Source organism: Crotalus tigris, unplaced genomic scaffold, assembly GCF_016545835.1.
Source record: "Crotalus tigris isolate CLP2741 ecotype Arizona unplaced genomic scaffold, ASM1654583v1 scf7180000017611.44802233496:7321179, whole genome shotgun sequence".
In the NCBI taxonomy this organism is placed as follows: Eukaryota; Metazoa; Chordata; class Lepidosauria; order Squamata; family Viperidae; genus Crotalus; species Crotalus tigris.
Genome location: NW_024096511.1, coordinates 4531096 through 4551841, shown reverse-complemented (window position 1 = coordinate 4551841; position 20746 = coordinate 4531096). Strand labels below are relative to the sequence as shown.

Sequence of the window (20746 nt, the reverse complement as noted above, 5' to 3'; positions counted from 1 at the left end):
CTCTCCTTCTGTTCCTTGTTTTTCTTCTCTTCTGCATGGTATTGGCTTCCTCAATACATAAATTGTTTTACCTCTTTCTTATTTTTCAAAAGCCTCCTTTAAAAATAATCCAATTTTATGCCAGTGTTATCTTTTTTATTCTGTCGATACCACGTTTTCCCAAAAGTAAGACCTACCCTGAAAATAAACCCTAGCTTGATTTTGGGGGTGGGCCTAATATAAGCCCTACCCTAAAACTAAGGCCTAGTTTTGGGGCGAGGCACACACCTAAAAATTAACCTAGGATAGGAGCTGCCCCACATGTCCTGCACCCACTTAACCTTGCAGCCAGGCCATTCCTCACCGGCCCACTTTTTCTGTGGCGTCTTCTGTAGCCAGGCCTGCATTTCTCAGTCACAAGCCTTTCCAGAAGGCCACCGCAGCCGAGAACCGAGCTATAGATTGAATCCATAGCTCGATACTTGGCTGCAGAGGCCTTCTGGAAAGGCCTGACTGTGAAATGCAGGCCGGAATGCAGCTGCAGAATGACGCTGCTCCTTCAGCCACAGAAGAAGTAGTCTAGCTGGGCGGGCTGTTGTTGCTGGAGGTGAGTATAAAAGATATCCCCGAAAATAAGATCTGGTGCCTCTTTTGAAGGCAATAAATAAATAAATAAATAAATAAGACCCGGTCTTATTTTCAGGGAAACATGGTAGTAGTGTCAGTAATGGGCTTTGTTTGATGAGACCAACTTTTCCCTTTAAGAGTAGACCTATTTGAGGTTTCTGTATCTGTAGCTAAGGCTTAGTGAGTCCAGGTACATCGACTAGAATGTTACTTTTCCGTAACAACACAACTCTCCTTAAAGCAGTTTCATTTGATTACTGTCAATTCTTTCTTTTTCTTTCCATTCTGAGGTCATATTTTTTTCACTTGTAGGTAGAAAGTCATCCACACAAATAAAGATTGCTATTCTACAGGTATCCAGAGCAATCACCTATATTGTAAATAAAAGTACATGTGTCATTCTATTTTGTTGTCCTATACTAATGTTCAAAATGGAAAAAAATTGAATAAGATTGGAGTGGGGGCTACTTCCATTCTGAGGTCCATTTTTTTATTAATATTCTGACACAGCTAGGAGCCACGCACTAGATCGGGAGTTTTCAGTGTTCCTCTAAATCCAGGGTCCCAGAACTTGACAGAATTCCATGAAAAACTAAGAAGGAAACCCACTCACCCCCACAATACTATTTTAATGCAACTATTTTCTATAGGAAGCCTGTCTGCTGACTTTCAGAAACCTTCCTTTCCCCAGGAAGTGTTTGTGCTCATGAAGAAACATCATATTATGTGCATGTGAAGCAGGCAGCAATAGTTCCAGGTATTTTATTATTATCCTTAAATTTTGTTGTCCATGAAGTTTGAAAATCTTTTTTACTAGACCTTTGCCATCAACCCCATCATTTTTTCCACTACAATACACATTGTGAGACCTGCGCATTGGTAGATTCCTGCACAAACAGCATATTCAATAGAGAGAGTTGGCGATGAGAACAGCAGACATTACCTTGATATACATCCAATTATATGTTCATGTTTTTCTTATTCTGAAACTTTAGCCTAGGGCATAATAGAAACATGGAGAAGATGATGAATATAAAACATGGAGAAGGCTCCCATCTCAGTCTGGGAGATCAGACATACTGTAGTTCCTTCATATAGAGAATTCTCAACTTTAGCCGTAATTGGGGGCAAAATTTCCATCGCTAAGCAAGGCAATTGTTAACTGAGCCATGTCCAATTTACAATCTTTCATGTCATGGTTGTTAAGCAAATCACTACAGTTATTAAGTGAATCTCATGATCGTTAAGTGAATTTGACTTCTCCTATTGACTTTGCTTGTTGGAAACTGGCTGGGAAGTACACAAATGGCAATCACATGATCTCAGGATACTGCAATGATCGTAAGTGTCTCACAGTTGCCAAGTGTCCAGATTTTGTTTAGATGACCACGGGGATACTATGATGGTCATAAAATGTGAGGACCGGTCATAAGTTACTTTTTTAAAGAGCTGTTATAATTTTGAACTGTCACTAAATACATAGTTAAAGTCCAGGATTATCTGTCTGTCTTTGCTGCTTTATCAACGTGCATCAGATGATGACCACTCTATCTTTTGGAGCCCCAAGTGTAATCATCATTAAAATGGGTATCAGTGGTCTTTGTTAAAAACATGCTGATAAATCATCAAAGCATATTAAAATGCACTGAAATGCATATTCGTAATTGTGAGAATTGTTCAAAAAGGCAACACATTTTTAAAGAGAAAATGCTTTACTGTCATGACCAAGTCATGCTTTCTCTGGCCTGGGTCTTTCAGAGGCAATTAGGCAGTGAGCAAGTTTCTACCACTTGTAGGATAGGCTGAAAAAAGTCCATTTTCAAAGTTTAAAAGGTCAGTAGTAGCTTTGTAGCTCATGTTTAGATTTCAGTACTTAAGGAGAATTGAAACCACTCAGTGAATTCAACTAGGGAATAATGTTGCGTGAAATGGAGACAATGTGTGACCTACAAGCTTTCCAATAGTATCATATGGTGCTGGTGATTTCCTTCCTTCCTTTTTAATCTCAGGATACAACAATTAATGTAATAGCAGACCGTAAACTGCACTACTATTGTTTCAAAAGCTGCATCTTGTTTAATCTCGTTTGCATTTAGAAGTCAACAGTGTCTGCCACGCTAGCAATCATATTAAATATTTGGTCTAGATACTTGAATTTCTCAAGTATCTCCAAGATCCGGTATCCCATTACTGCCAACATTATGTACTTTAATGTTTGCTGAACGACATAGAGGAATAGAAATTACTACATTGAAGTGGGGAAAAATTGCACTGCAGCTTTTTTCAATGAATAAAAACTGTTAAACACATTAAAATACCATTTACCAAATAGCAGAACCTAATGAAAATTGGGGCTGTTCAGTGAATACAAATGTGGAATAATTCTGAGTGAAATGTTCTGTGTGTAACTGTTTCTCATTGCTCCAAATTATATTATATAGCACTAAGAAAAGACAATCTGTGCTTCAGTAGGTAAATAGTTTAGTAAAAATACCAGTAAATTTTGTTATGTGTAGATATTAAGTTCTTTAGATTTATTCTTGGCCTTAACAAATCTTAGTGTATGTTTAAAAATATTTCTTCTGCGTCATTTTAAATGAAAACTTAACAATGGGAATATAGTACAAGGACAACATCTTAAATATGAATAATGGATTTCTGGAATGGGTAGTACATGTTAGACTATCTCTGTTATTGGAAAAGTGCTTTGGGTAGCATGAAAAGTGAAGTCAAGATATAAATGATTTTAAAAATGTATGTACTCCTTCTAGACTGCATTTCTCAAAAAGAAATTCAGGCAAATCTTCATTGACTCTAGCTTTACAAAATTCCATATATACTAAAGTATGTAAAACTAGACATCTAACAGACTTTTTGTCAAAAAGGTTGCTTCCTTGCATATTTGGGGACTGGAGCTAAAGCATATAAGGAACGGTTGCTGGAATTGGATATGTCTAGTTTAATGAAGAGAAGGACAAGGGGGGACATGATAGCAGTGTTCCAATATCTCAGGGGCTGCCACAAAGAAGAGGGAGTCAAGCTATTTTCCAAAGTGCCTGAAGGCAGGACAAGAAGCAACAAATGGAAACTAATCAAGGAGAGAAGCAATCTAGAACTAAGGAGAAATTTCCTGAGAAGTTAGGATAATTAGCCAGTGGAACAACCTGCCTCCAGAAGTGGTGAATGCTCCAACACTGGAAGATTTTAAGAAGAGACTGGACAGCCATTTGTCCAAAATGGTATAGCGTTTCCTGCCTGAGCAGGGGGTTGGACTAGATGACCTCCAAGGTATCTTCCAACATCATCATCATCATCACCATCACCACCACCACCACCATCATCATCATCATCATCATCATCATCATTATTATTATTATTATTATTATTATTATTATTATATCTAAATACTGCCCAAGAAATAGGGAGCCAGAGATACTGTGTGACGTAATGACTTCTCAGATGAGTTTATTTCTCAGTGGCCTGTAGGAAATATAGACAACTAACCTCCCTCCCCACAAGCTTTAGGAACCTGAAATTTTGAAACCAGTTTGTAGATATTTTGTAAGTTACTCAGTGGAAGAGCTACCCAGTCATCAAATAGTTGTCATGGGGCATAAAACTTCCCATAAAATATTTGCGTTTGTCCCTACTTACCATTATCCTTCTGGGCTGTGAGGCATACTTCAAAGCAAAGCATTGGACCACAGCCATTACCCTTTGTATTTTCTAAAAAAAAAACAAAAAAACTTCATAATAAAATAACCAAGGCATTCTTGAGAATAAAATTACACCCTTTGATCTACAATGCACCAGGTTATCATCATTTTATACACACACACATATATACACACATACTTTAATGCTGTATCCTACCATGTGTGCGTTGTGTGACCATATAAATCTATTTAATAAATAAATAAACTCACACAATACAGGGATCCTCCAGGCATCAGAATGTTTCACCAGGTTACACTTTTTAAAATAAAAATGTTGCTAATTTTTCTCCTCTCAGCTTCCTTAGCGTGTGGAATGATACTTCACCCTGAGGAGAGTCTCTTGCTAATGGTAGTTAGAAGATCAGGGTCAGATTAAAAGATTTTCTACTGGGAGCATGGGATTATGTAAAGAATCACAAAAATTAACTACTTAACAATGCTCCCAGAGACACTGGTTAAGATGCAAAGAAATTTTATATTCAGGCTTGGGTAGCAAATTAGAATTTAAAAATATATTACAGTAATTACTGGTAAATCTACTAGTTTTTTTATGAAGTTGTACCAATTTAGATAAATTAGTTTCTTTTTCTTTAAATCCTTTATCAATAAATATTTGATATATTAGCTAATTTTGATTTTGATAAGGTAGTCAAGGCAGCGCTTATCTATAAAAATAAGTTTGAGTTCAGGGTAAGTTTTTTTTTCAAAACATTAAGTTTCAGAACAAGATAAAATGCAAGGAACTACACTGGAAGTTTTTAAGAAGAGATTGGACAACTATTTGTCTGAAATGGTATAGTTTCCTACTTGAGCAGGGGAGGGTGGACTAGAAGACCTTCGAGGTCCCTTCCAACTCTGTTATTTTGTTAATCTGAAAAAGGGGAAAAGTATAAAAAAAAGGGGGGGTCAAGGATCAAGCAAAATTGGAAGTGGAGAAAAAAGGAGAATTTTTTTTAGAAAAGAATAAAAGAATAACTTCTTATTTTCTTTGGTACAGATAGTGTAAAATACTATAAGCTTTTGCTCTAAGATTAACCATAACACACAGTACTATTGTAATCATAAAAAAGTCTAATCGTCAAATTCCAAAGTTAAAATTTCATTTCTTTCAGTTTCAAGCAAAAAGTTCAAAAGTTGTCCAAGTAGAAAGAAATCCAAATAAACTCCTTTCTTTAATCAAAGCAGTCAATTTCTTCATTTCTCCCCACTCCATTAACTACACAATCTATTCTTCCATTGTGGGATTTTATGAATTCTTCCATCTCTGTGATATAAAAGTGTTGCTTCTGTTATCATGTATAAAAGTAAAGTCCTGTATTTTTTTCAATCTGTTTGTCCATCAAACCTAGAAGAAAAACACCTAGTTTCGATTGTACATTTATTTTAAGATTTCTCTGAATTAAAGTACAAATCTGGTCCCAATATTTCTTAGCTTTCGTACATGTTCACCTAAATTAGTTCAGTGTAAATAGCCCTACAAAACTTTCTTTAGTTCTTTCTTATTAAAACTCCTAAACAAAAATCTTACCTGAGCACAATTTACATCCAAATAAATGTATCTGGGATTGCTTCCTTAACACTTACTTCTGCTAGTTAAAGTTTACTGACTTGAATGTGATGAAGTATGCTCAGATTTTCATTGGATTGTGAATAATATTCCTAATGTACATGGATGATGGATGGATGGATATTTCAAAACAAGATCTATCATCCATGTGTCTGTCTGTCTGTCTATCCATATCTCCTATGGTGGACAACTTTTTTGTGGGTTCTAGAGTTGCACAAGATTATTTATTGAACAGATTTATATAGCTGTCCAACTTACACATAGTGACTCTGGGGACATAACAGCATTAAAAATCCACAGTTAAAAATCCACATGTTTTAATCCCCGTCCCACTCCTAGCCCCTTAAGTTCACCTAGTGATTAACCTTATAACTGCTGCAAGATTATTGGTGGGGCAATATTGGAAGAAAAACTTATTGCCTACTCTGGAAGAATGGATACTTAAAGTGTCTAATTTAGCAGAAATGGAGAAAATCTCCGCCTATTTGAAGGACCATTCACAAGAAAGATATATTATGGTTTGGAGAAGATGGATTGATTATATTCAGAAGAAGTATGAAATTAAAAAGTATTACCTTGCTTTTGAGTAGATTTTAGATAATTATTAATAGTATTAATTGTATTATTATTATTGTTTTAATTTGTTAACATTTGTTTTGAGAAGGAGTTAAAGTGTGTTATGGTTTTGATTGATAGTTTAGTTGGTTTATGTTAGCTAGATTATGTTTGTTTATTTGTTACCCTGTAATCAGAAATAGGGGAGGGGGGAGGGGAGGGGGGGTTATATTGTAATTTGTAAAACTTTTAACAAAAAAAAGTTCACCTAGTGATTGATTGATTGTGCACCATGAGGTCATGAAGTCATTGCTGACTTTCAGCAACCACCTGGTTAGATTTCCTCTAGTCTAGACTGGCTTCTTCATGTGTTCATGCTACAGCATACAGTGCTTATCAAATCTTTATTACAGTATTGGGACAAGACTATGAAAAATCTCTTGTATAATAGAGAGAAATGCTTTTTTTATCTCTGTCCTTCTATTGATTAGTGTATAGAATCTTGTAAAGAAAAGCAATTCACTTTAGAATAAGTATTTTTTTCTATAACATCATTTTTCCAAAGTAAAACATATTTTGAAGTAATGTCAAATCTATAAATCTAATTTAAGATTCCATTACTTTTCAGTAGGAAAAGAAGATGTGTTTGTCAGTTTCTCAGTCAGCCTAATTCTTGGTCTGCCTGCAGCATAAGTAAAACGTGCAATTTACAAACTTAGCAGTTTTCCTATGGCTACTAACATTTGTGTGACAATGTTCTAATGTGGATTTGCTATGCTATGCAGATAGTCCTCAACGTACGACCAAAATTTATGTTGTTAAGCAAGAAATTTTTTAAGTTGGTTTTTCTCCATTATATGACTTTTCTTGCCACATTTGTTAAGTGAATCACTGCATTTGCTAAATTAGTAACACGGTTGTTAAGTAAATCTGGTTTCCCCATTGACTTTGCCTGTCAGAAGGTTACAAAAGGGGATCACATGACCCCAGGAACTGCAACCGTCATAAAGGTGAGTCAGTTGTCACACATCCTAATGTAAATCACGTGTCTATGGAGAAGCTGCAATGGTCATAAGTATGAAAAATGGTCATAAGTCACGATGCTAACTGTGGTAAGTCAAGGATTATTTGTAGTCTAAACATGACTACTACCAATTTTTGGAAAACACATTTTACTTTTAACTAAAATACATGATCAGTCCTCCCTACTTGCACCCAGTCTAGCATAGCAAATATTATAAATACCGTACAATGTTACCTTTCTAATCACTAGCATTTCCTCTACTTTATCCTTATATATTAGGTTGAGTGGTGTCAGCCTGGAATCTGCTGACGACTTACGGACTGGACAAAAAGATGCATGTGCTGTTGAAATTTGCCAATGTCCTACAGGATATTCTGGTTCCTCCTGTGAAGTAAGTATCTTAATATAAAGCAGCTGAATGATTTCTCGAACAGTAAATATAGGATTGATTGAAAAAAGCAATCTCTTTCAAGTAGACCACAAATATGCACAAATTATGTGCATATCTATGTGGTAGGACAAGAATATCAGAATAAGCTATGGGTGATGGCAATAGAAACAAGTTAAACCTCCCTGACTTTAGGTGAATGCCAAGCAGCCATCACCCTAGGGCTTAGGGGGCACTGACTGACTTTAGGCAAATGCCAAGCAGGCACCACCCTTAGGTACCAAAGCCCCCTCCTTCCTAATCATTCCAAAAATGCAAATCATTTTGGCATGGCCATAAAGTTCATGATGCTTAGAGGCAGGGCTTTTTTTCTCATAGAACGCCCAGAACGGAGTTCCGGCACCTTTTTTGGATGGAACCTTGTAGGGTAGGCAAGGCGGGTTGTATGACGTGTGTGAGTTCCGGCACCTTTTTTTTTTTTTTTTTTAGAATAAAAGCACTGTTTAGAGGTATATACTCTTGAACGGCATTGTTTTCTATGAATCATCATATTCCACCTTTTCTTTCCTCCATAGAACTGTAATGAAGAGCTTTAAAAAGTGTTTGTTTCTGTTTTAATTAACTTTGATTTACCACAGCATTCAAATCTAGTTGATAATATGATAATCATATTCAATCTTTGGACTATTTCATTTAACATTGTATTTCTAAAACTCAGAATTACACAATTGTAAATACAATTGGGTATTTTTAGCTCAGTTAAAAAAACTGAAATCTTTCTTTAGTCCGTTATATTTGTAAATAACTTTACATATGATTATATTATATTTTAACACAAATATATCTGAGTTCATATTTTCATTCACAGAGTAGCACTCTTTATGCCCACTTGTCTGGAAACACCTTCGGGTGACTTCTGAACTGATGTTCATAGAATTGTATTTTGTATAATTTTATATAATGTTCATAACATGCAGTCATTAAACAGTCCTTTGGGCTTAATCACTTTGTCATTATATTTAAAAACTCTAGATAGTCAATCAAAATATGTGATATCTTTTAGTATTCCAAAGCAAAGTGGGCACTTTGTCATTATATTTAAAAACTCTAGATAGTCAATCAAAATATGTGATATCTTTTAGTATTCCAAAGCAAAGTAACACATTCGTGCTTGAGATGATATACAGAGATGATATACAGTGCTTTTCATACAGATGGTATGATTGTCTTCTCCCCTTTCTACACATGCATACATACACAAATACACACACACACATTTCCCCCCTGGGATGATTGATTCAACAGTTTAGAAGATGCAGTCTTGTTGAAAGTTATATATGTAAAATCTGAATATTTTCAACCAAATATTATCTAGCCTATATTTGGAGTGAGTGCATGTATGCTTAACTAACATGTCAAGGCTTTGCTGGTGGAGCTTTTAAATGCAAATTTTTTTGAAAACTAAGCCTCTAAGGAAGCATTTTAAAGCACAAAGATGTTCTGTTTCACAATACTATAAACAAGGTGTCCTTTATACAAGCACTCTAAGCATTTACTTGTCAGCTCCCTTCTTTTAAAGCACCATGATTTTATATATGTTATTTAGGTCATGGAGCCTTGATTCTGATAGCTGATATATTCACTTCTTTCCCTTATTATAAATATAAAGGCAACCTATAAAAGGCTGATAATAAATTTTGAAGATTTTTGTAGAGGTTCAAAAAAACTGGTTTGATCAAAAATATCAGTTGAGCAAATGCAGCTAATGTAGGTGATGGTTGGTTATTTATTTATTTGTTTGTTTACTTTTTGCATTGAACTTCCATATGAAACTGTTACAGCATAAAAAAAGCAGACATCCGAATATGAAAACATGAAATATTGCAACATAAAATAATGTTTGTCTTGTATCCTCAGTTTTAAAAAATCCAAAACAATTACTGGCTGTCTCCAAAGCAAATTTTGAATTATGATTTAAGGGACAAAATAACCAAAATACTTACCCTGAGAACAGTTCCTCCTCATGATTTCTTTTGCCCTCAATTAAAGAACCCTATTAACAAGGATGCCATTTTAAATATATCTATAGTATCTTGAAAGAAGGGATACAGATGAAAAACAGGGCAATAAACAGATGTGGGAGGGGCATCCACCATTTCTTCTCTGGGACTGGGCCTCTGAACAGATGCAGATAGTCCTCGACTTATTATCGTAATTGGGAGCAGAATTTTTGCTGTTAAGCAAGGTGATTGTGAAATGAGTCATACTGGATTTTATGGCCTTTTTGCTAAGAGAATCGCTGGAGTTTTTAAACAAATCATCTGGTCATTAAGTGAATGTGACTTCACCTATTGACTTTATTTGTTGGAAGCTGTTTGGGAAGATCACCGATGGCAACCGTGTAATCCCAAAATGTTACAACCAGTTGCCAAGTACCCAAATTTTGATCACCTGACTGTGATGCTGCACTTTCGTCATCATCAAACACTCCCAAATTGAAGAAACACACCACCTCCTCAGTAATATATTCCCCGGGATCAAATTCACACACAAAGAGGAAACAGACAACAGACTCCCATTGCTCAACATTCCTCAAACGCACGCATACAGACCAGATCCCCAGCTTCACAAGCAACCACCCCACTGCACACAAAAGAAGCTGTGACCAGACCCTCTTCAGAAGGGCCAGGACACACTGCAGCACCACAACACTAAGAAAAGCAGAAGAGAAACAGTTGTTCAATGTCTTTCTCCATAATGGCTATCAAAAAGCTTTATATTCCAACAAACAGCACCCAAACCACCACACAGCCAATCACCATACAAAAACTAACCCTACCAGACAAAAAAGGGGTGTTGGAAATGACAGCCAGAATTCTCCAATCCCTAGGAATAGCAATAGCCCACAAACTCACAGCCACACTCTGCCAGGAATTATCCAGAACCAAAGACAAGATACAGAAGGATGAAAGAAAAAGTGTAATTTACAAAATCCACCAATTCTATGTGTGGCAAACATCACATCCATTAAAAACCAAGATCCACAAACACCGATTGGCAAACACCATAATCCCAAATCCTTAATCTCTACCCACGCTGACACCAAACAGCACCAGTTTGATTGGAGCAACACAGAAATCATTGGCCATGCTGCCACCCACCATGCTTGCGAGTTCATCAAAGCCTGGCACTCTACAAGCAATTCCATCAATGGAGATATTGACCAACAACCAGCCTACAAACCCCTCAGAATCCAAGTCAACCACACAGCCAACCAGAAACAGCATTGACCCTCAACCAGCCAACCCATCCAAGCCCACCAGCAGTTCACCTCCAATGACCCTCACCTGATGTAACCTCTCCATCGCAAGACCCATCACAAGACTCACTGATGACTCATACCTGACCTATCATAAGACCCATCACAGACCCTCACTTGACACCCCCATACCTGAAGCCCTTATAAACAGAAGAACACTGACAACCCCTAAACTCTGCTGAAGATGATATCTAGCCTGGTAATGAAATGTTCAGAAATCAACCCACAAGCTCGGAGAATATATATATATATATATATATATATATATATATATATATATATATATATATATATATATTTGTTTTCTGAGGTTTTCGCGGTATTTGTATGTAGGTCTTTGGTTGTTCGGGTTTTCTCCCACGTAAAATTGGAAGATGACGAATGGGACTTCGTCGAAACGTCGCCAAGACACTTCCAATTTTACGTGGGAGAAAACCCAAACAACCAAAGACCTACATATATATATATATATATATATATATATATATATATATATATATATATATTCTGGATGGCATTATTATTATATTTTTCTCATGTGTAAGTTATATTTTCTATTAAATTATTTACTGCAAATCTTCACTTGATGAGGTGAAGAATTTAAAAGAGAAATTAAAAGATTATAAGAAAAATTCCGACATCATTCTATAACACTGTGTGAACAATTTGAATCCTTAGAGCAGACATGTCAAACTTGTGACGTCACGTGACATTGCACAACGTATCGGAGCTTTTTCGCCATTGCCGGCAATGGGGTGGGCGTGGTTTCCCGATGACACATCCGGCCTGCGAGCCAGCAGTTTGACACCCCTGTCTTAGAGAATCTGTAAATGTTTAGTTTCCTGAATTCTCTTCCTACCTACACAGAGAAAGATGCAAAAACAGCAAGATATTAGCTACAAGCAGTTGTATCTGCATGTTCAAACCCATAAAAAAAGTCAAAATATGATAGTAAGAATTGCTGTTTGGCAACATATTGTGAAGTGCAAGCAAAAGTCAGGGGCTTGTCTGATAACTCATACTTGAAGTATGTCACCTTGGCTGAGAAATGCCCAAGCAGTAGATATAATATAGGGTATTGAATCACAATTGTTGGGGGGGGGGGAAACCCCTTCCTTTTAGATGCAGTTTCACGCATGCGCTAGAGCAATGTTTCTTAAGTCAGCATGTTTACAATGTGTGGACTTCAAATCCCAGAATTCCCTAGCCAACAAGCTGCTTGCTGGCAAATTTTGGGAATTGAAGTCCACACATCTTAATGTTGCTAAGGTTGAGAAACAATGCACTGGAGTGACCTCCTCATATGACCTCCTCATATGAAGGCTAAGAGTGTGGAAGGGACATATGCATATATATATTTGGTTCTATCCTGGCCGTTTAGCTCTAGAGCAGGGGTAGGCAACTCGTGGACTTCAACTCCCAGAATTCCTGAGCCAGGCTGGCTCAGGAATTCTGGGAGTTGAAATCCATGAGTCATAAAAGAGCCAAGGTTGCTTACCCCTGCTCTAGACGTTCGTGTGTCAAGTAGGAAGTTCTAAATCAATTTCTACTTATATTTTCAATAAACACAACTTCAGAACTTTTACCTCTTCGCCCTATACAGGTAGCTCTTGACTTATAACCCCAATTGAGACCAAACTTTCTTTTGCTAGTGAGACATTTGTTTTGCCCCATTTTACAACCTTTCTCGTTGCAGTTGTCAAGTGAATCATTGCAGTTGTTAAGTTAGCGGTATGGTTGTTAAAAGTGACTCTGTCTTCCCCACTGACTTTGCTTGTCAGAAAGTTGCAAAAGTGGATCACATAACCCTGGGACACGGCAACCATCGTAAATATGAGTCAGTTGCCAAGCATCTGAATTTTGATCACATGACCGTGGGGATGCTGAAACGGTCGTAAGTGTGAAAAATGGTCACAAGTCACTCTTTTCAGTGCCATTGCAACTTCAAATGGTCACTAAACAAACTGTTGTAAGTCAAGGACTACCTGTAGGATGAGTCTTGTAGTTTGACATTTATGAAAGTTCACTGCCCTCATAACTTTTATCCCTCTTGTAAAGACATTGAATGCCTGTATAAGGGGCTGATATTTTGTGTAACAGGCACCCTACGCACAATAAAACAGTTTAACCAGGTTTTACTGAATTGTCAACAAAATTGACTGAGTTTACAAAGTATATTGAGTCCTAAACCACAGTTTATAAATGATATGGTTTTGCTCATGCAATCTAATCAACCATAACCAAATCATATTATGCTTGAATGAAATGCAATTAGAAAGCTGCATTTCTCACAATCCTATCCCAATTTCTGGGATAAATATTAACATTCTAATTACAGTGGCATGGCTTACTATATAGAACATGTTTACCAATCTTTACACATGATATTAACATTCTTCCAGGCACATATCTGTGTGGAATTTTTCCATTCTACTAGGTCTATAAGTGAGTGGAATCAGAGTTATGCTTTCTTTTTGCCTGCTAATTTGCTTCTTTTTTTTTTAACCTTTAATCCAAAATAATTGCACTGATGTTTTAGCTATGGAATATCTTTTCTCTTGCCTTTTACCCCTTTTTTCAATAATTTGCCTTCTAACTATGTTCTATCTGCATATTAATATGTCAAGCTATCTTATTTCCATTCTTTACTTCTCTGCTTTTATTTTGCCTTTTCAGCAGAAAGATCAAGCTAAGACTTCTTTTAATCTTACTCCAACCTTTTCAGTTCAGGTCAGTATGTAGACAATCATACCAGTGAAACAAGCTTCTTTGTTTGGTTTTAGCAACACCAGCCTTTATTCCGGATCAAAACAGTTCTCAGTTGTACAAAACATCTGAACAATGTATGTGCTAATTGCTTGGGAGGAATAAAAGGTGGAGTGTCAGTCATTTTCCCTTTCTCTACCTGGCATTTAAGCCAATATATCAGTGGAACCATTGAATGCCTTGCAACACCATCCACTGAGCAACACCCATGCCAGAAGAGTATATAGACTAATATATTGGACTATGTTTTCAGCATACTTAGTTCCAAAGACAGGAATCCAGCTTAGTCTATGGTCTATATAGCTGACTACTTTGCCTCTGAAAATACAGCCAATGGTTCCCAGCAAAATCAGGAAATCTGTTCTCTAGGTGAAGGCCCCTCAACTTTTTGGGCACCAGGGACTGGTTCCATGGAAAGAGGTTTTTCTATGGACCAGAGGGGGCGTGGGTTTGGGTACTGCCGGATGGGGCTTGTTTGCACGGACTGGTTTCTGGTATGCTACGGACCGGTGTCAGTCCACAGACTGGGGGTTGGGGACCCCTGCTCTAGGTGAAAGTCACTAAACCCTAAAGTCCAACATTGTCCAATATGTAGACTGCTTACCTTTGTTTGGAAAATCATTAATGCACAAAGGTACAAATTTTGGGGTACCGCAGATTGGGTTGCAAGCAGTATTTCTGGACATGGAAATAGATAGAATGTTAAATCAAAATAAGTTATTAAAAAGAAAGCAAATTAAGAGTACAAAACAGAGCTGGGTGATGAGATTGCAAAACACACTCAGATATAAAACAACTGATTTGGAAGAAGGATAAGGGGAAGAAAACCATGGTCAGTGGAAATATAATGCCACATGTCTGGTGTCTTTATCTATATACTAAGGTGATAAAATATCAAGTGTCTTCTGTTTGCATATGTTAGTGGCACTTTGCATTATTTTTCTTTAACATTCTTCATTGTATTTTTTTTAATTCTATTTTTTTTTTCTAGTCATGCTGGCCAGGAAACAGGCGAGTCAATGGCACTATCATTGGTGGAATCTGTAGGCCGTGCACTTGTTTTGGTCATGCAGAGTCCTGTGATGATATCACTGGAGAGTGTGTGGTAAGTGCTGATTGACAGCTCAGGATGGTGTTGCAATTGAATTAACTTCCTTAGAGATGCTGACTAAAAAAAAAAAAAAGTAAAGGTTTCCCCTATTCAGCCGGGTCCAACCCTAGGGGGCAGTGCTCATCTCTGTTTCCTAGCCAAGGGAGCCAGCTTTGTCTGAAGATGCTTCCATGGTCATGTGATCATTATAACTATATGCCGAGGTGCATGGAATACAGTTACTTTCACACTGAAGTGGTATCTATTTATCTACTTGCATTTGCATATAGTCAAACTGCTTGGTGGGCAGGAGCAGGGGCAAGTAACAGGAGTTCACCCCAAGGTCTTAACCACTAGGCCACCACACTCCTGTTAGAGATGCTGACAAAGAAAAAAAAATAGCTGTGATTTGATAGGAAAGATCTTTATAATGGACTGCTTCTGAAATCAGAGAATCTCTTGGCAGCATGATAAAACAGCTACTGCTCATAAGGGTGAGCAAGAAGGCTTTTGATATTTATCTGATAGCCTTTGGATAGTCTTTATCCAAAATAAAGGGAATACTTTAGAAGCTTTAGAAAAGCTTCTGATGTACAATGTTCTAATCTCTGTTGTGAGAGTTACTTGCATATAGAACAGTGTAGCAAATTATTAGTAACTGCTATTGTAATACATCATGCAGGTATAATTGTAATTCTCAGTAAATATCATAAAAATTCTTACAAAAGAAAATGATTGAAAAGGACACATAGCTTAGGCTACATGGAAAGGTGCTTTTTCCTGATTGAATGCATAAATCTTACAGCTGCCTACTAATTCAGAATTAAATGCATCTATGAGTCAGACTAATAATACTCAGAGTGCCAGTGTTTCCAACCTGCTCACTAGCTTATTTTGACTGTGTGAATTACGCTGAATAGACTGTTTTGATTAACTCAAGGGCATTTTAGTTTTATATTGTCTGACATGGCATGAAGCTTGAAACAACATTTCTCATTTCATTAGTCTTGCAGAAATTCAATTTGAGCCTTTGCCAGTTGAGTGGGATATCATATTCCAGATTCCCTCTCGTATTTGAACCAATGTTGTTCTTCTCAAGGAAATGTTTCAAGGAAAAGGCTAAATAAAAATGCAGTGGATTTACAACACAAGCTGGCATTTGAAATGCCGCTGTCCTTCCTGTTTTCCCTCTGAACGAAGTGCCTGTGTATTCTGCAGTTCTGAACAAAATAGTTTAAACTGCTGGACATTTGAAATTGTACTTTCATGAATGGAACCTGAAATAATTCACAGATTAATTCTCTATTTAATATAGAAGTATTTACAGGACTAACTATATCTTATGAAAAGTGTTTCTCTTACATTTCCCTTTGCAACTCATTAGTGTAATGTAACAAATATTATTTTTTTATAAATTGAGGTGTGGCTTTGGACAAAGGTAAAATGTGCAAGGCTGAAATACCTGGAATCTGCTTTCCTAAATGGAGTACAAGCCAAAACTTTTTTTTTCTGTGGCTTGGGTTTTGGTGGGGGGGGGGGGGAAGAAGTGTTTATTTGGTCAGTGTTTAACTTTAGAATTAGTTTTGTGTATTAATGTTATCAACAAATAAATTCAATGTGGGAAGACTAGGTAGACAGGGGTTAGGGTTAGTGTTGCAAATTGAATTTTTTTCACATGCCTTGCCTCTCCCATATTATTTGTTCATTTCATGCTACACAGCTCTGCTAGGTACAACCATGTAGAACATGGGTCTTCAAACTTGGCCCTTTTATGACTTGTGGACTTCAACTCCCAAAATTCCTCAGCCTTGAGGTAGGAAAATACTGGAACTAGGAACATACAGCATCTTCAGCGCCATATCTATCGGCAGTGTCATATTTATCTGCAGTTTTACAACCCTTCTCTGTCCTCTTTTCTGTAGTCTTCAAACACAATTTGTATCAGAGAAAACCACATACTATCTAAACCTCGAAAAACTATTTCTGTTGGCTGTAAGTTAAGTAAGATTGCTTGGTGCCCAGACAGGCTATTAAATGCTGCAATTCAATTTGGATCATAAGACTTTTGAAGTGAAAGAAGGAAGACTGAGAAAGGTAAAAAGACATACCACATCAAAGTGATTTTCCCCTTAACTAAGTCGTATTGTGCCTTTTGGCCTTCTCTTTACTGTTCATGTTTTTCAGTAATACAACAGATAATTTAAGCTGCTAATTTACTGATACCTCTTTTGAATCTTCCCTGGCTTTGAAATATAGTTAAAAAGAAACTGAAATATGTTTCTTTGACAGTTTGATTCATAATAAAATCTCAGATCAAGACTAGGTCTATATGAAAAAGCCTACCTCTCATATACACATTGGAATAATTTGCAAAGTCTTTGATTCCAACAGACTATTGCATACTGTAGTTGTACTATACATTCACAGTGTCATTGTAATGTGCATGATCACTTCTTCCATAGCTAGCACAAGCTATAAGCTATTTGGTTATATTACACTAAAGGCATATTCTGCCTTGCACATGCAAAGCCATTCATGGACCTTAGTACCCTGGTTCTTGATCCCTAATGAATGTTGTATGCATGCTATCAATTAGCATAATTATTGAAATATATCCTGAGCCAGGTTGTTGATGAATTAGAATTCATTAAGGCAATGAAAAGTGTAGTTAACTACCGGGGCAGGGAGAAGGAAGGGATCTAACAGATGCCACTTCAAATTTCTATATGGAGGATGATGGTTATAATATTAGGCTAGAGAAACTCAGTCCAACTGCAGTCAGCCATCTAACTCACTCAAAGTGAACTTGAATCATATATTGGTTTTCAGACTACCGTGGTTTATGAAGTTGTTACAAGAATGCAAAACAGGCTGGGAATAAGCTATAAGATGGAATAAGCAATGAGTATAAAGTTTCAAGTCTTTGCCGAAAACAAAGCATACATTTGAGACCTAAGGGATTTCCATACCATGCTAGATTACTTTTAAAATTTAGTACTCTATGATGCACTGAAAAAGGATGTTTTGTGTCTTCTTCCCTTGTCTGTTTAGAACTGCAAGCATCACACAGGTGGTCGGTATTGTGATAGATGTCTTCCTGGTTTCTATGGAGATGCCACTACAGGGAAAGCTGATGACTGCCAGCTGTGTGCCTGCCCACTGAGTATATCTTCGAACAAGTAAGCTACAAATTCAGCCAGTAAAAATACTATCAAATTGTTCCTTGAAGTATTCCTTCATCGGTTACAGTAGTCCATGATAAAAAAAAAAAATAGATTAACTAGCATGAATGTACAACAAAAAATCACCAGTTGTCTTATTTCAATTCTGGATAAAGCAATAAACATCACAACAAAGTACATTTTCAAGACAATCACAGAATGCTTTATTTTATATTCCATCATTTTCACAATGTGCAGATAAAAGGGGAAAGGAAAACACTGTTATGATCCGAAAAATTCAATTTGATAGGAAGATCTATTTCTCTAGAGATTTTCTGTAGATAGAGTAGAGCAGAGCAGAGCAGAACAGAACAGAACAGAACAGAACAGAATAGAATAGAATAGAATAGAATAGAATAGAATAGAATAGAAGCTGGAAGGGACCTTGGAGGTCTTCTAGTCCAGCCCCCTGCTCAAGCAAGAAAACCTATACTGTCTCAGACAGGTGAATGTCCAGTCTCCTCTTAAACATCTCCAATGATGGAGCGCCCATGATTTCTGGGGGTAAGCTGTTCCACTGGCTGATTGTCCTCACTGTCAAGAAGTTTCTCTTCAATTCCAGGTTGTTTCTCTCTTTGATCAGTTTCCAACATTGTTTCTCAGTGGAACATTTGGCAAACTGCAGTTAAGCCTATAGAGTTCACATTGGAATAGGAATAGCTAATTTCTTGAATCTTGCAGCCTGAAAAAAATCTTGTTATGCTAATAACTGGCTGGATGACCCTTCTTATGATTGTGCCTTTATATGTTTAATTATAATATGCTTTTATAATAAAAGCATATGGTCCAGAAAGAAACCAGAATTTCCTCTTGGAAGGCTCAAGAATTTGACAGAGGGACAAGGAAACCTTCCAATTTTTAGACAATATACAGTAGGGCTGTACAAGCTTGAAAAATAATTAGGAAAGAGTTACGTTAGCAAATTTTGTCTACTGTTGGTTTAAACAGCCCAACGTTTTGCAGACTGCCATGCAAGCCTGAGAAAAGATGCTGCTATTTTAAGAAGTTGACTCATTAAAGTTAATAAAATTCTTAAAGCAGTCACCTCTTTTCACCTGCCCATGCAGAAGCCTGAAAATTACAGATTCCTTTATTGAAAGGCTGTGCTTATTATAAGGGCCAAATAATTTCTCTCAGATTCTCAGCATGACCGTATTAACATGGAGATTTGCTTAGCTTTCAAATTGTCAGGTAGTATTCTCAGACAGCTATAGTCTTCACAAAGCTGATGTCTATTTGCAGTATTTTGTGACTTGTTGGTCTGTTACCAAGTCTATGTATTCTATGTTGGTCATCCAAAGCAAAACCAGAGAGGAACTAGCAGCAGGCCTCACATGCGTGATGGATTTGACAACAATGGAAATGGGTGGAATTAGACTTAATTATACAGAGGAAATACATATGGAAATTAAGTTGGAAAAAATGTTCTTTGTCTTGGTGGTCTCTCCCTCTGGAATATACTGTACAGTATCTAAAACATCTAAAGTTATACTTGCTATATTTACATAAACAGCATACTTTCTGAGGATCCAATCAGAGTTGATTAAGTTCAAAATTCACATACCTGGCAAACCAAAAAAATGACATGGATTTCAGAAATGTTTCTTTTCTATTACTCACCAACTCTGTGCTGTGCTTCTCCTCACATAAATGGAACTATCTTTCCTTTCTCCTTCCCAGGATCTCTCACAATTATTTTGATAAACAGAATTATCATATAAAATAGGGATGGGCAAGTAGCTCTGAACTTATATGTGATGCGGCATTTTGAGGTCCACAAAATTATGATGTCAAAATTTAATTGCAAATCACCATTTTTAGCAGTGTGATTTTTTTACACATTTTTGTTTTTAAACATCCTACAATTGATCCAGTAAGTTTCATGAGCTTATTCTTTGAAAGCAAGCAAACAAAAACCAATTTGTCCCAGTACCCTTTATTTTTTTCCTGCTACTCTGGGCATGATGACTTAGTTCATACAATCCAGGGTGTAGTTACTTTCTTCTGACTTAAAACACCCTTTTGTATAATCTATCTGGGCTTTGGTTACTGGAAAATAAGTCCCATTAAAATTAATGACTTCTCCTAAGTAGATACACGTTTGCTTTCTCCTGCTAATCAGAAACTCTAGATTTCAGCAGAAAACACAATAATTAAAACTGCAGCTTGTATGGTTTCTCTTAATAATGGTTACCTGTCAATTCATAGACTTGTTAAAAATCTCAGTTAGGTCTTATAATGTTGCAGATGTTAATTGTTAGCAGAAGAAAGACTGTTATCATTATTTGCTTATTTTTATTGCACTGCTACAATCATGTTAAACTAAGTTTTATCCTAAGGCTGCGAACCTACTGCTGAGATGTTTGGAAAATTTAACATCTATGTGGTGCAAACAAATCTCAAAGTGAAATAAAAGGAAGAATAATTGAAGACTGATCTCTTTAAAATAGTAGAGTGACAGATACCCTGTTGTTTCAAACTGCTTGTATCTTTC

General features: G+C 36.6%; 1 protein-coding gene across 12 annotated transcripts in view; it reads left to right on the top strand.

Annotated features, from left to right (window-relative positions):
- Window positions 1–20746, top strand: part of LAMA2 (laminin subunit alpha 2) — a 471875-nt gene that overhangs the window by 233257 nt on the left and 217872 nt on the right. For 9 of the 12 annotated variants that reach the window (XM_039324684.1, XM_039324648.1, XM_039324659.1 and 6 more), the window contains 4 exons: window positions 7748–7859; window positions 13852–13905; window positions 14933–15046; window positions 18083–18210. In XM_039324684.1, the coding sequence (XP_039180618.1) occupies window positions 7748–7859; window positions 13852–13905; window positions 14933–15046; window positions 18083–18210 (408 nt within the window). The remainder of the gene's footprint in view (window positions 1–7747; window positions 7860–13851; window positions 13906–14932; window positions 15047–18082; window positions 18211–20746) is intronic. The other 3 variants (XM_039324668.1, XM_039324713.1, XM_039324702.1) reach the window with 1 other exon arrangement.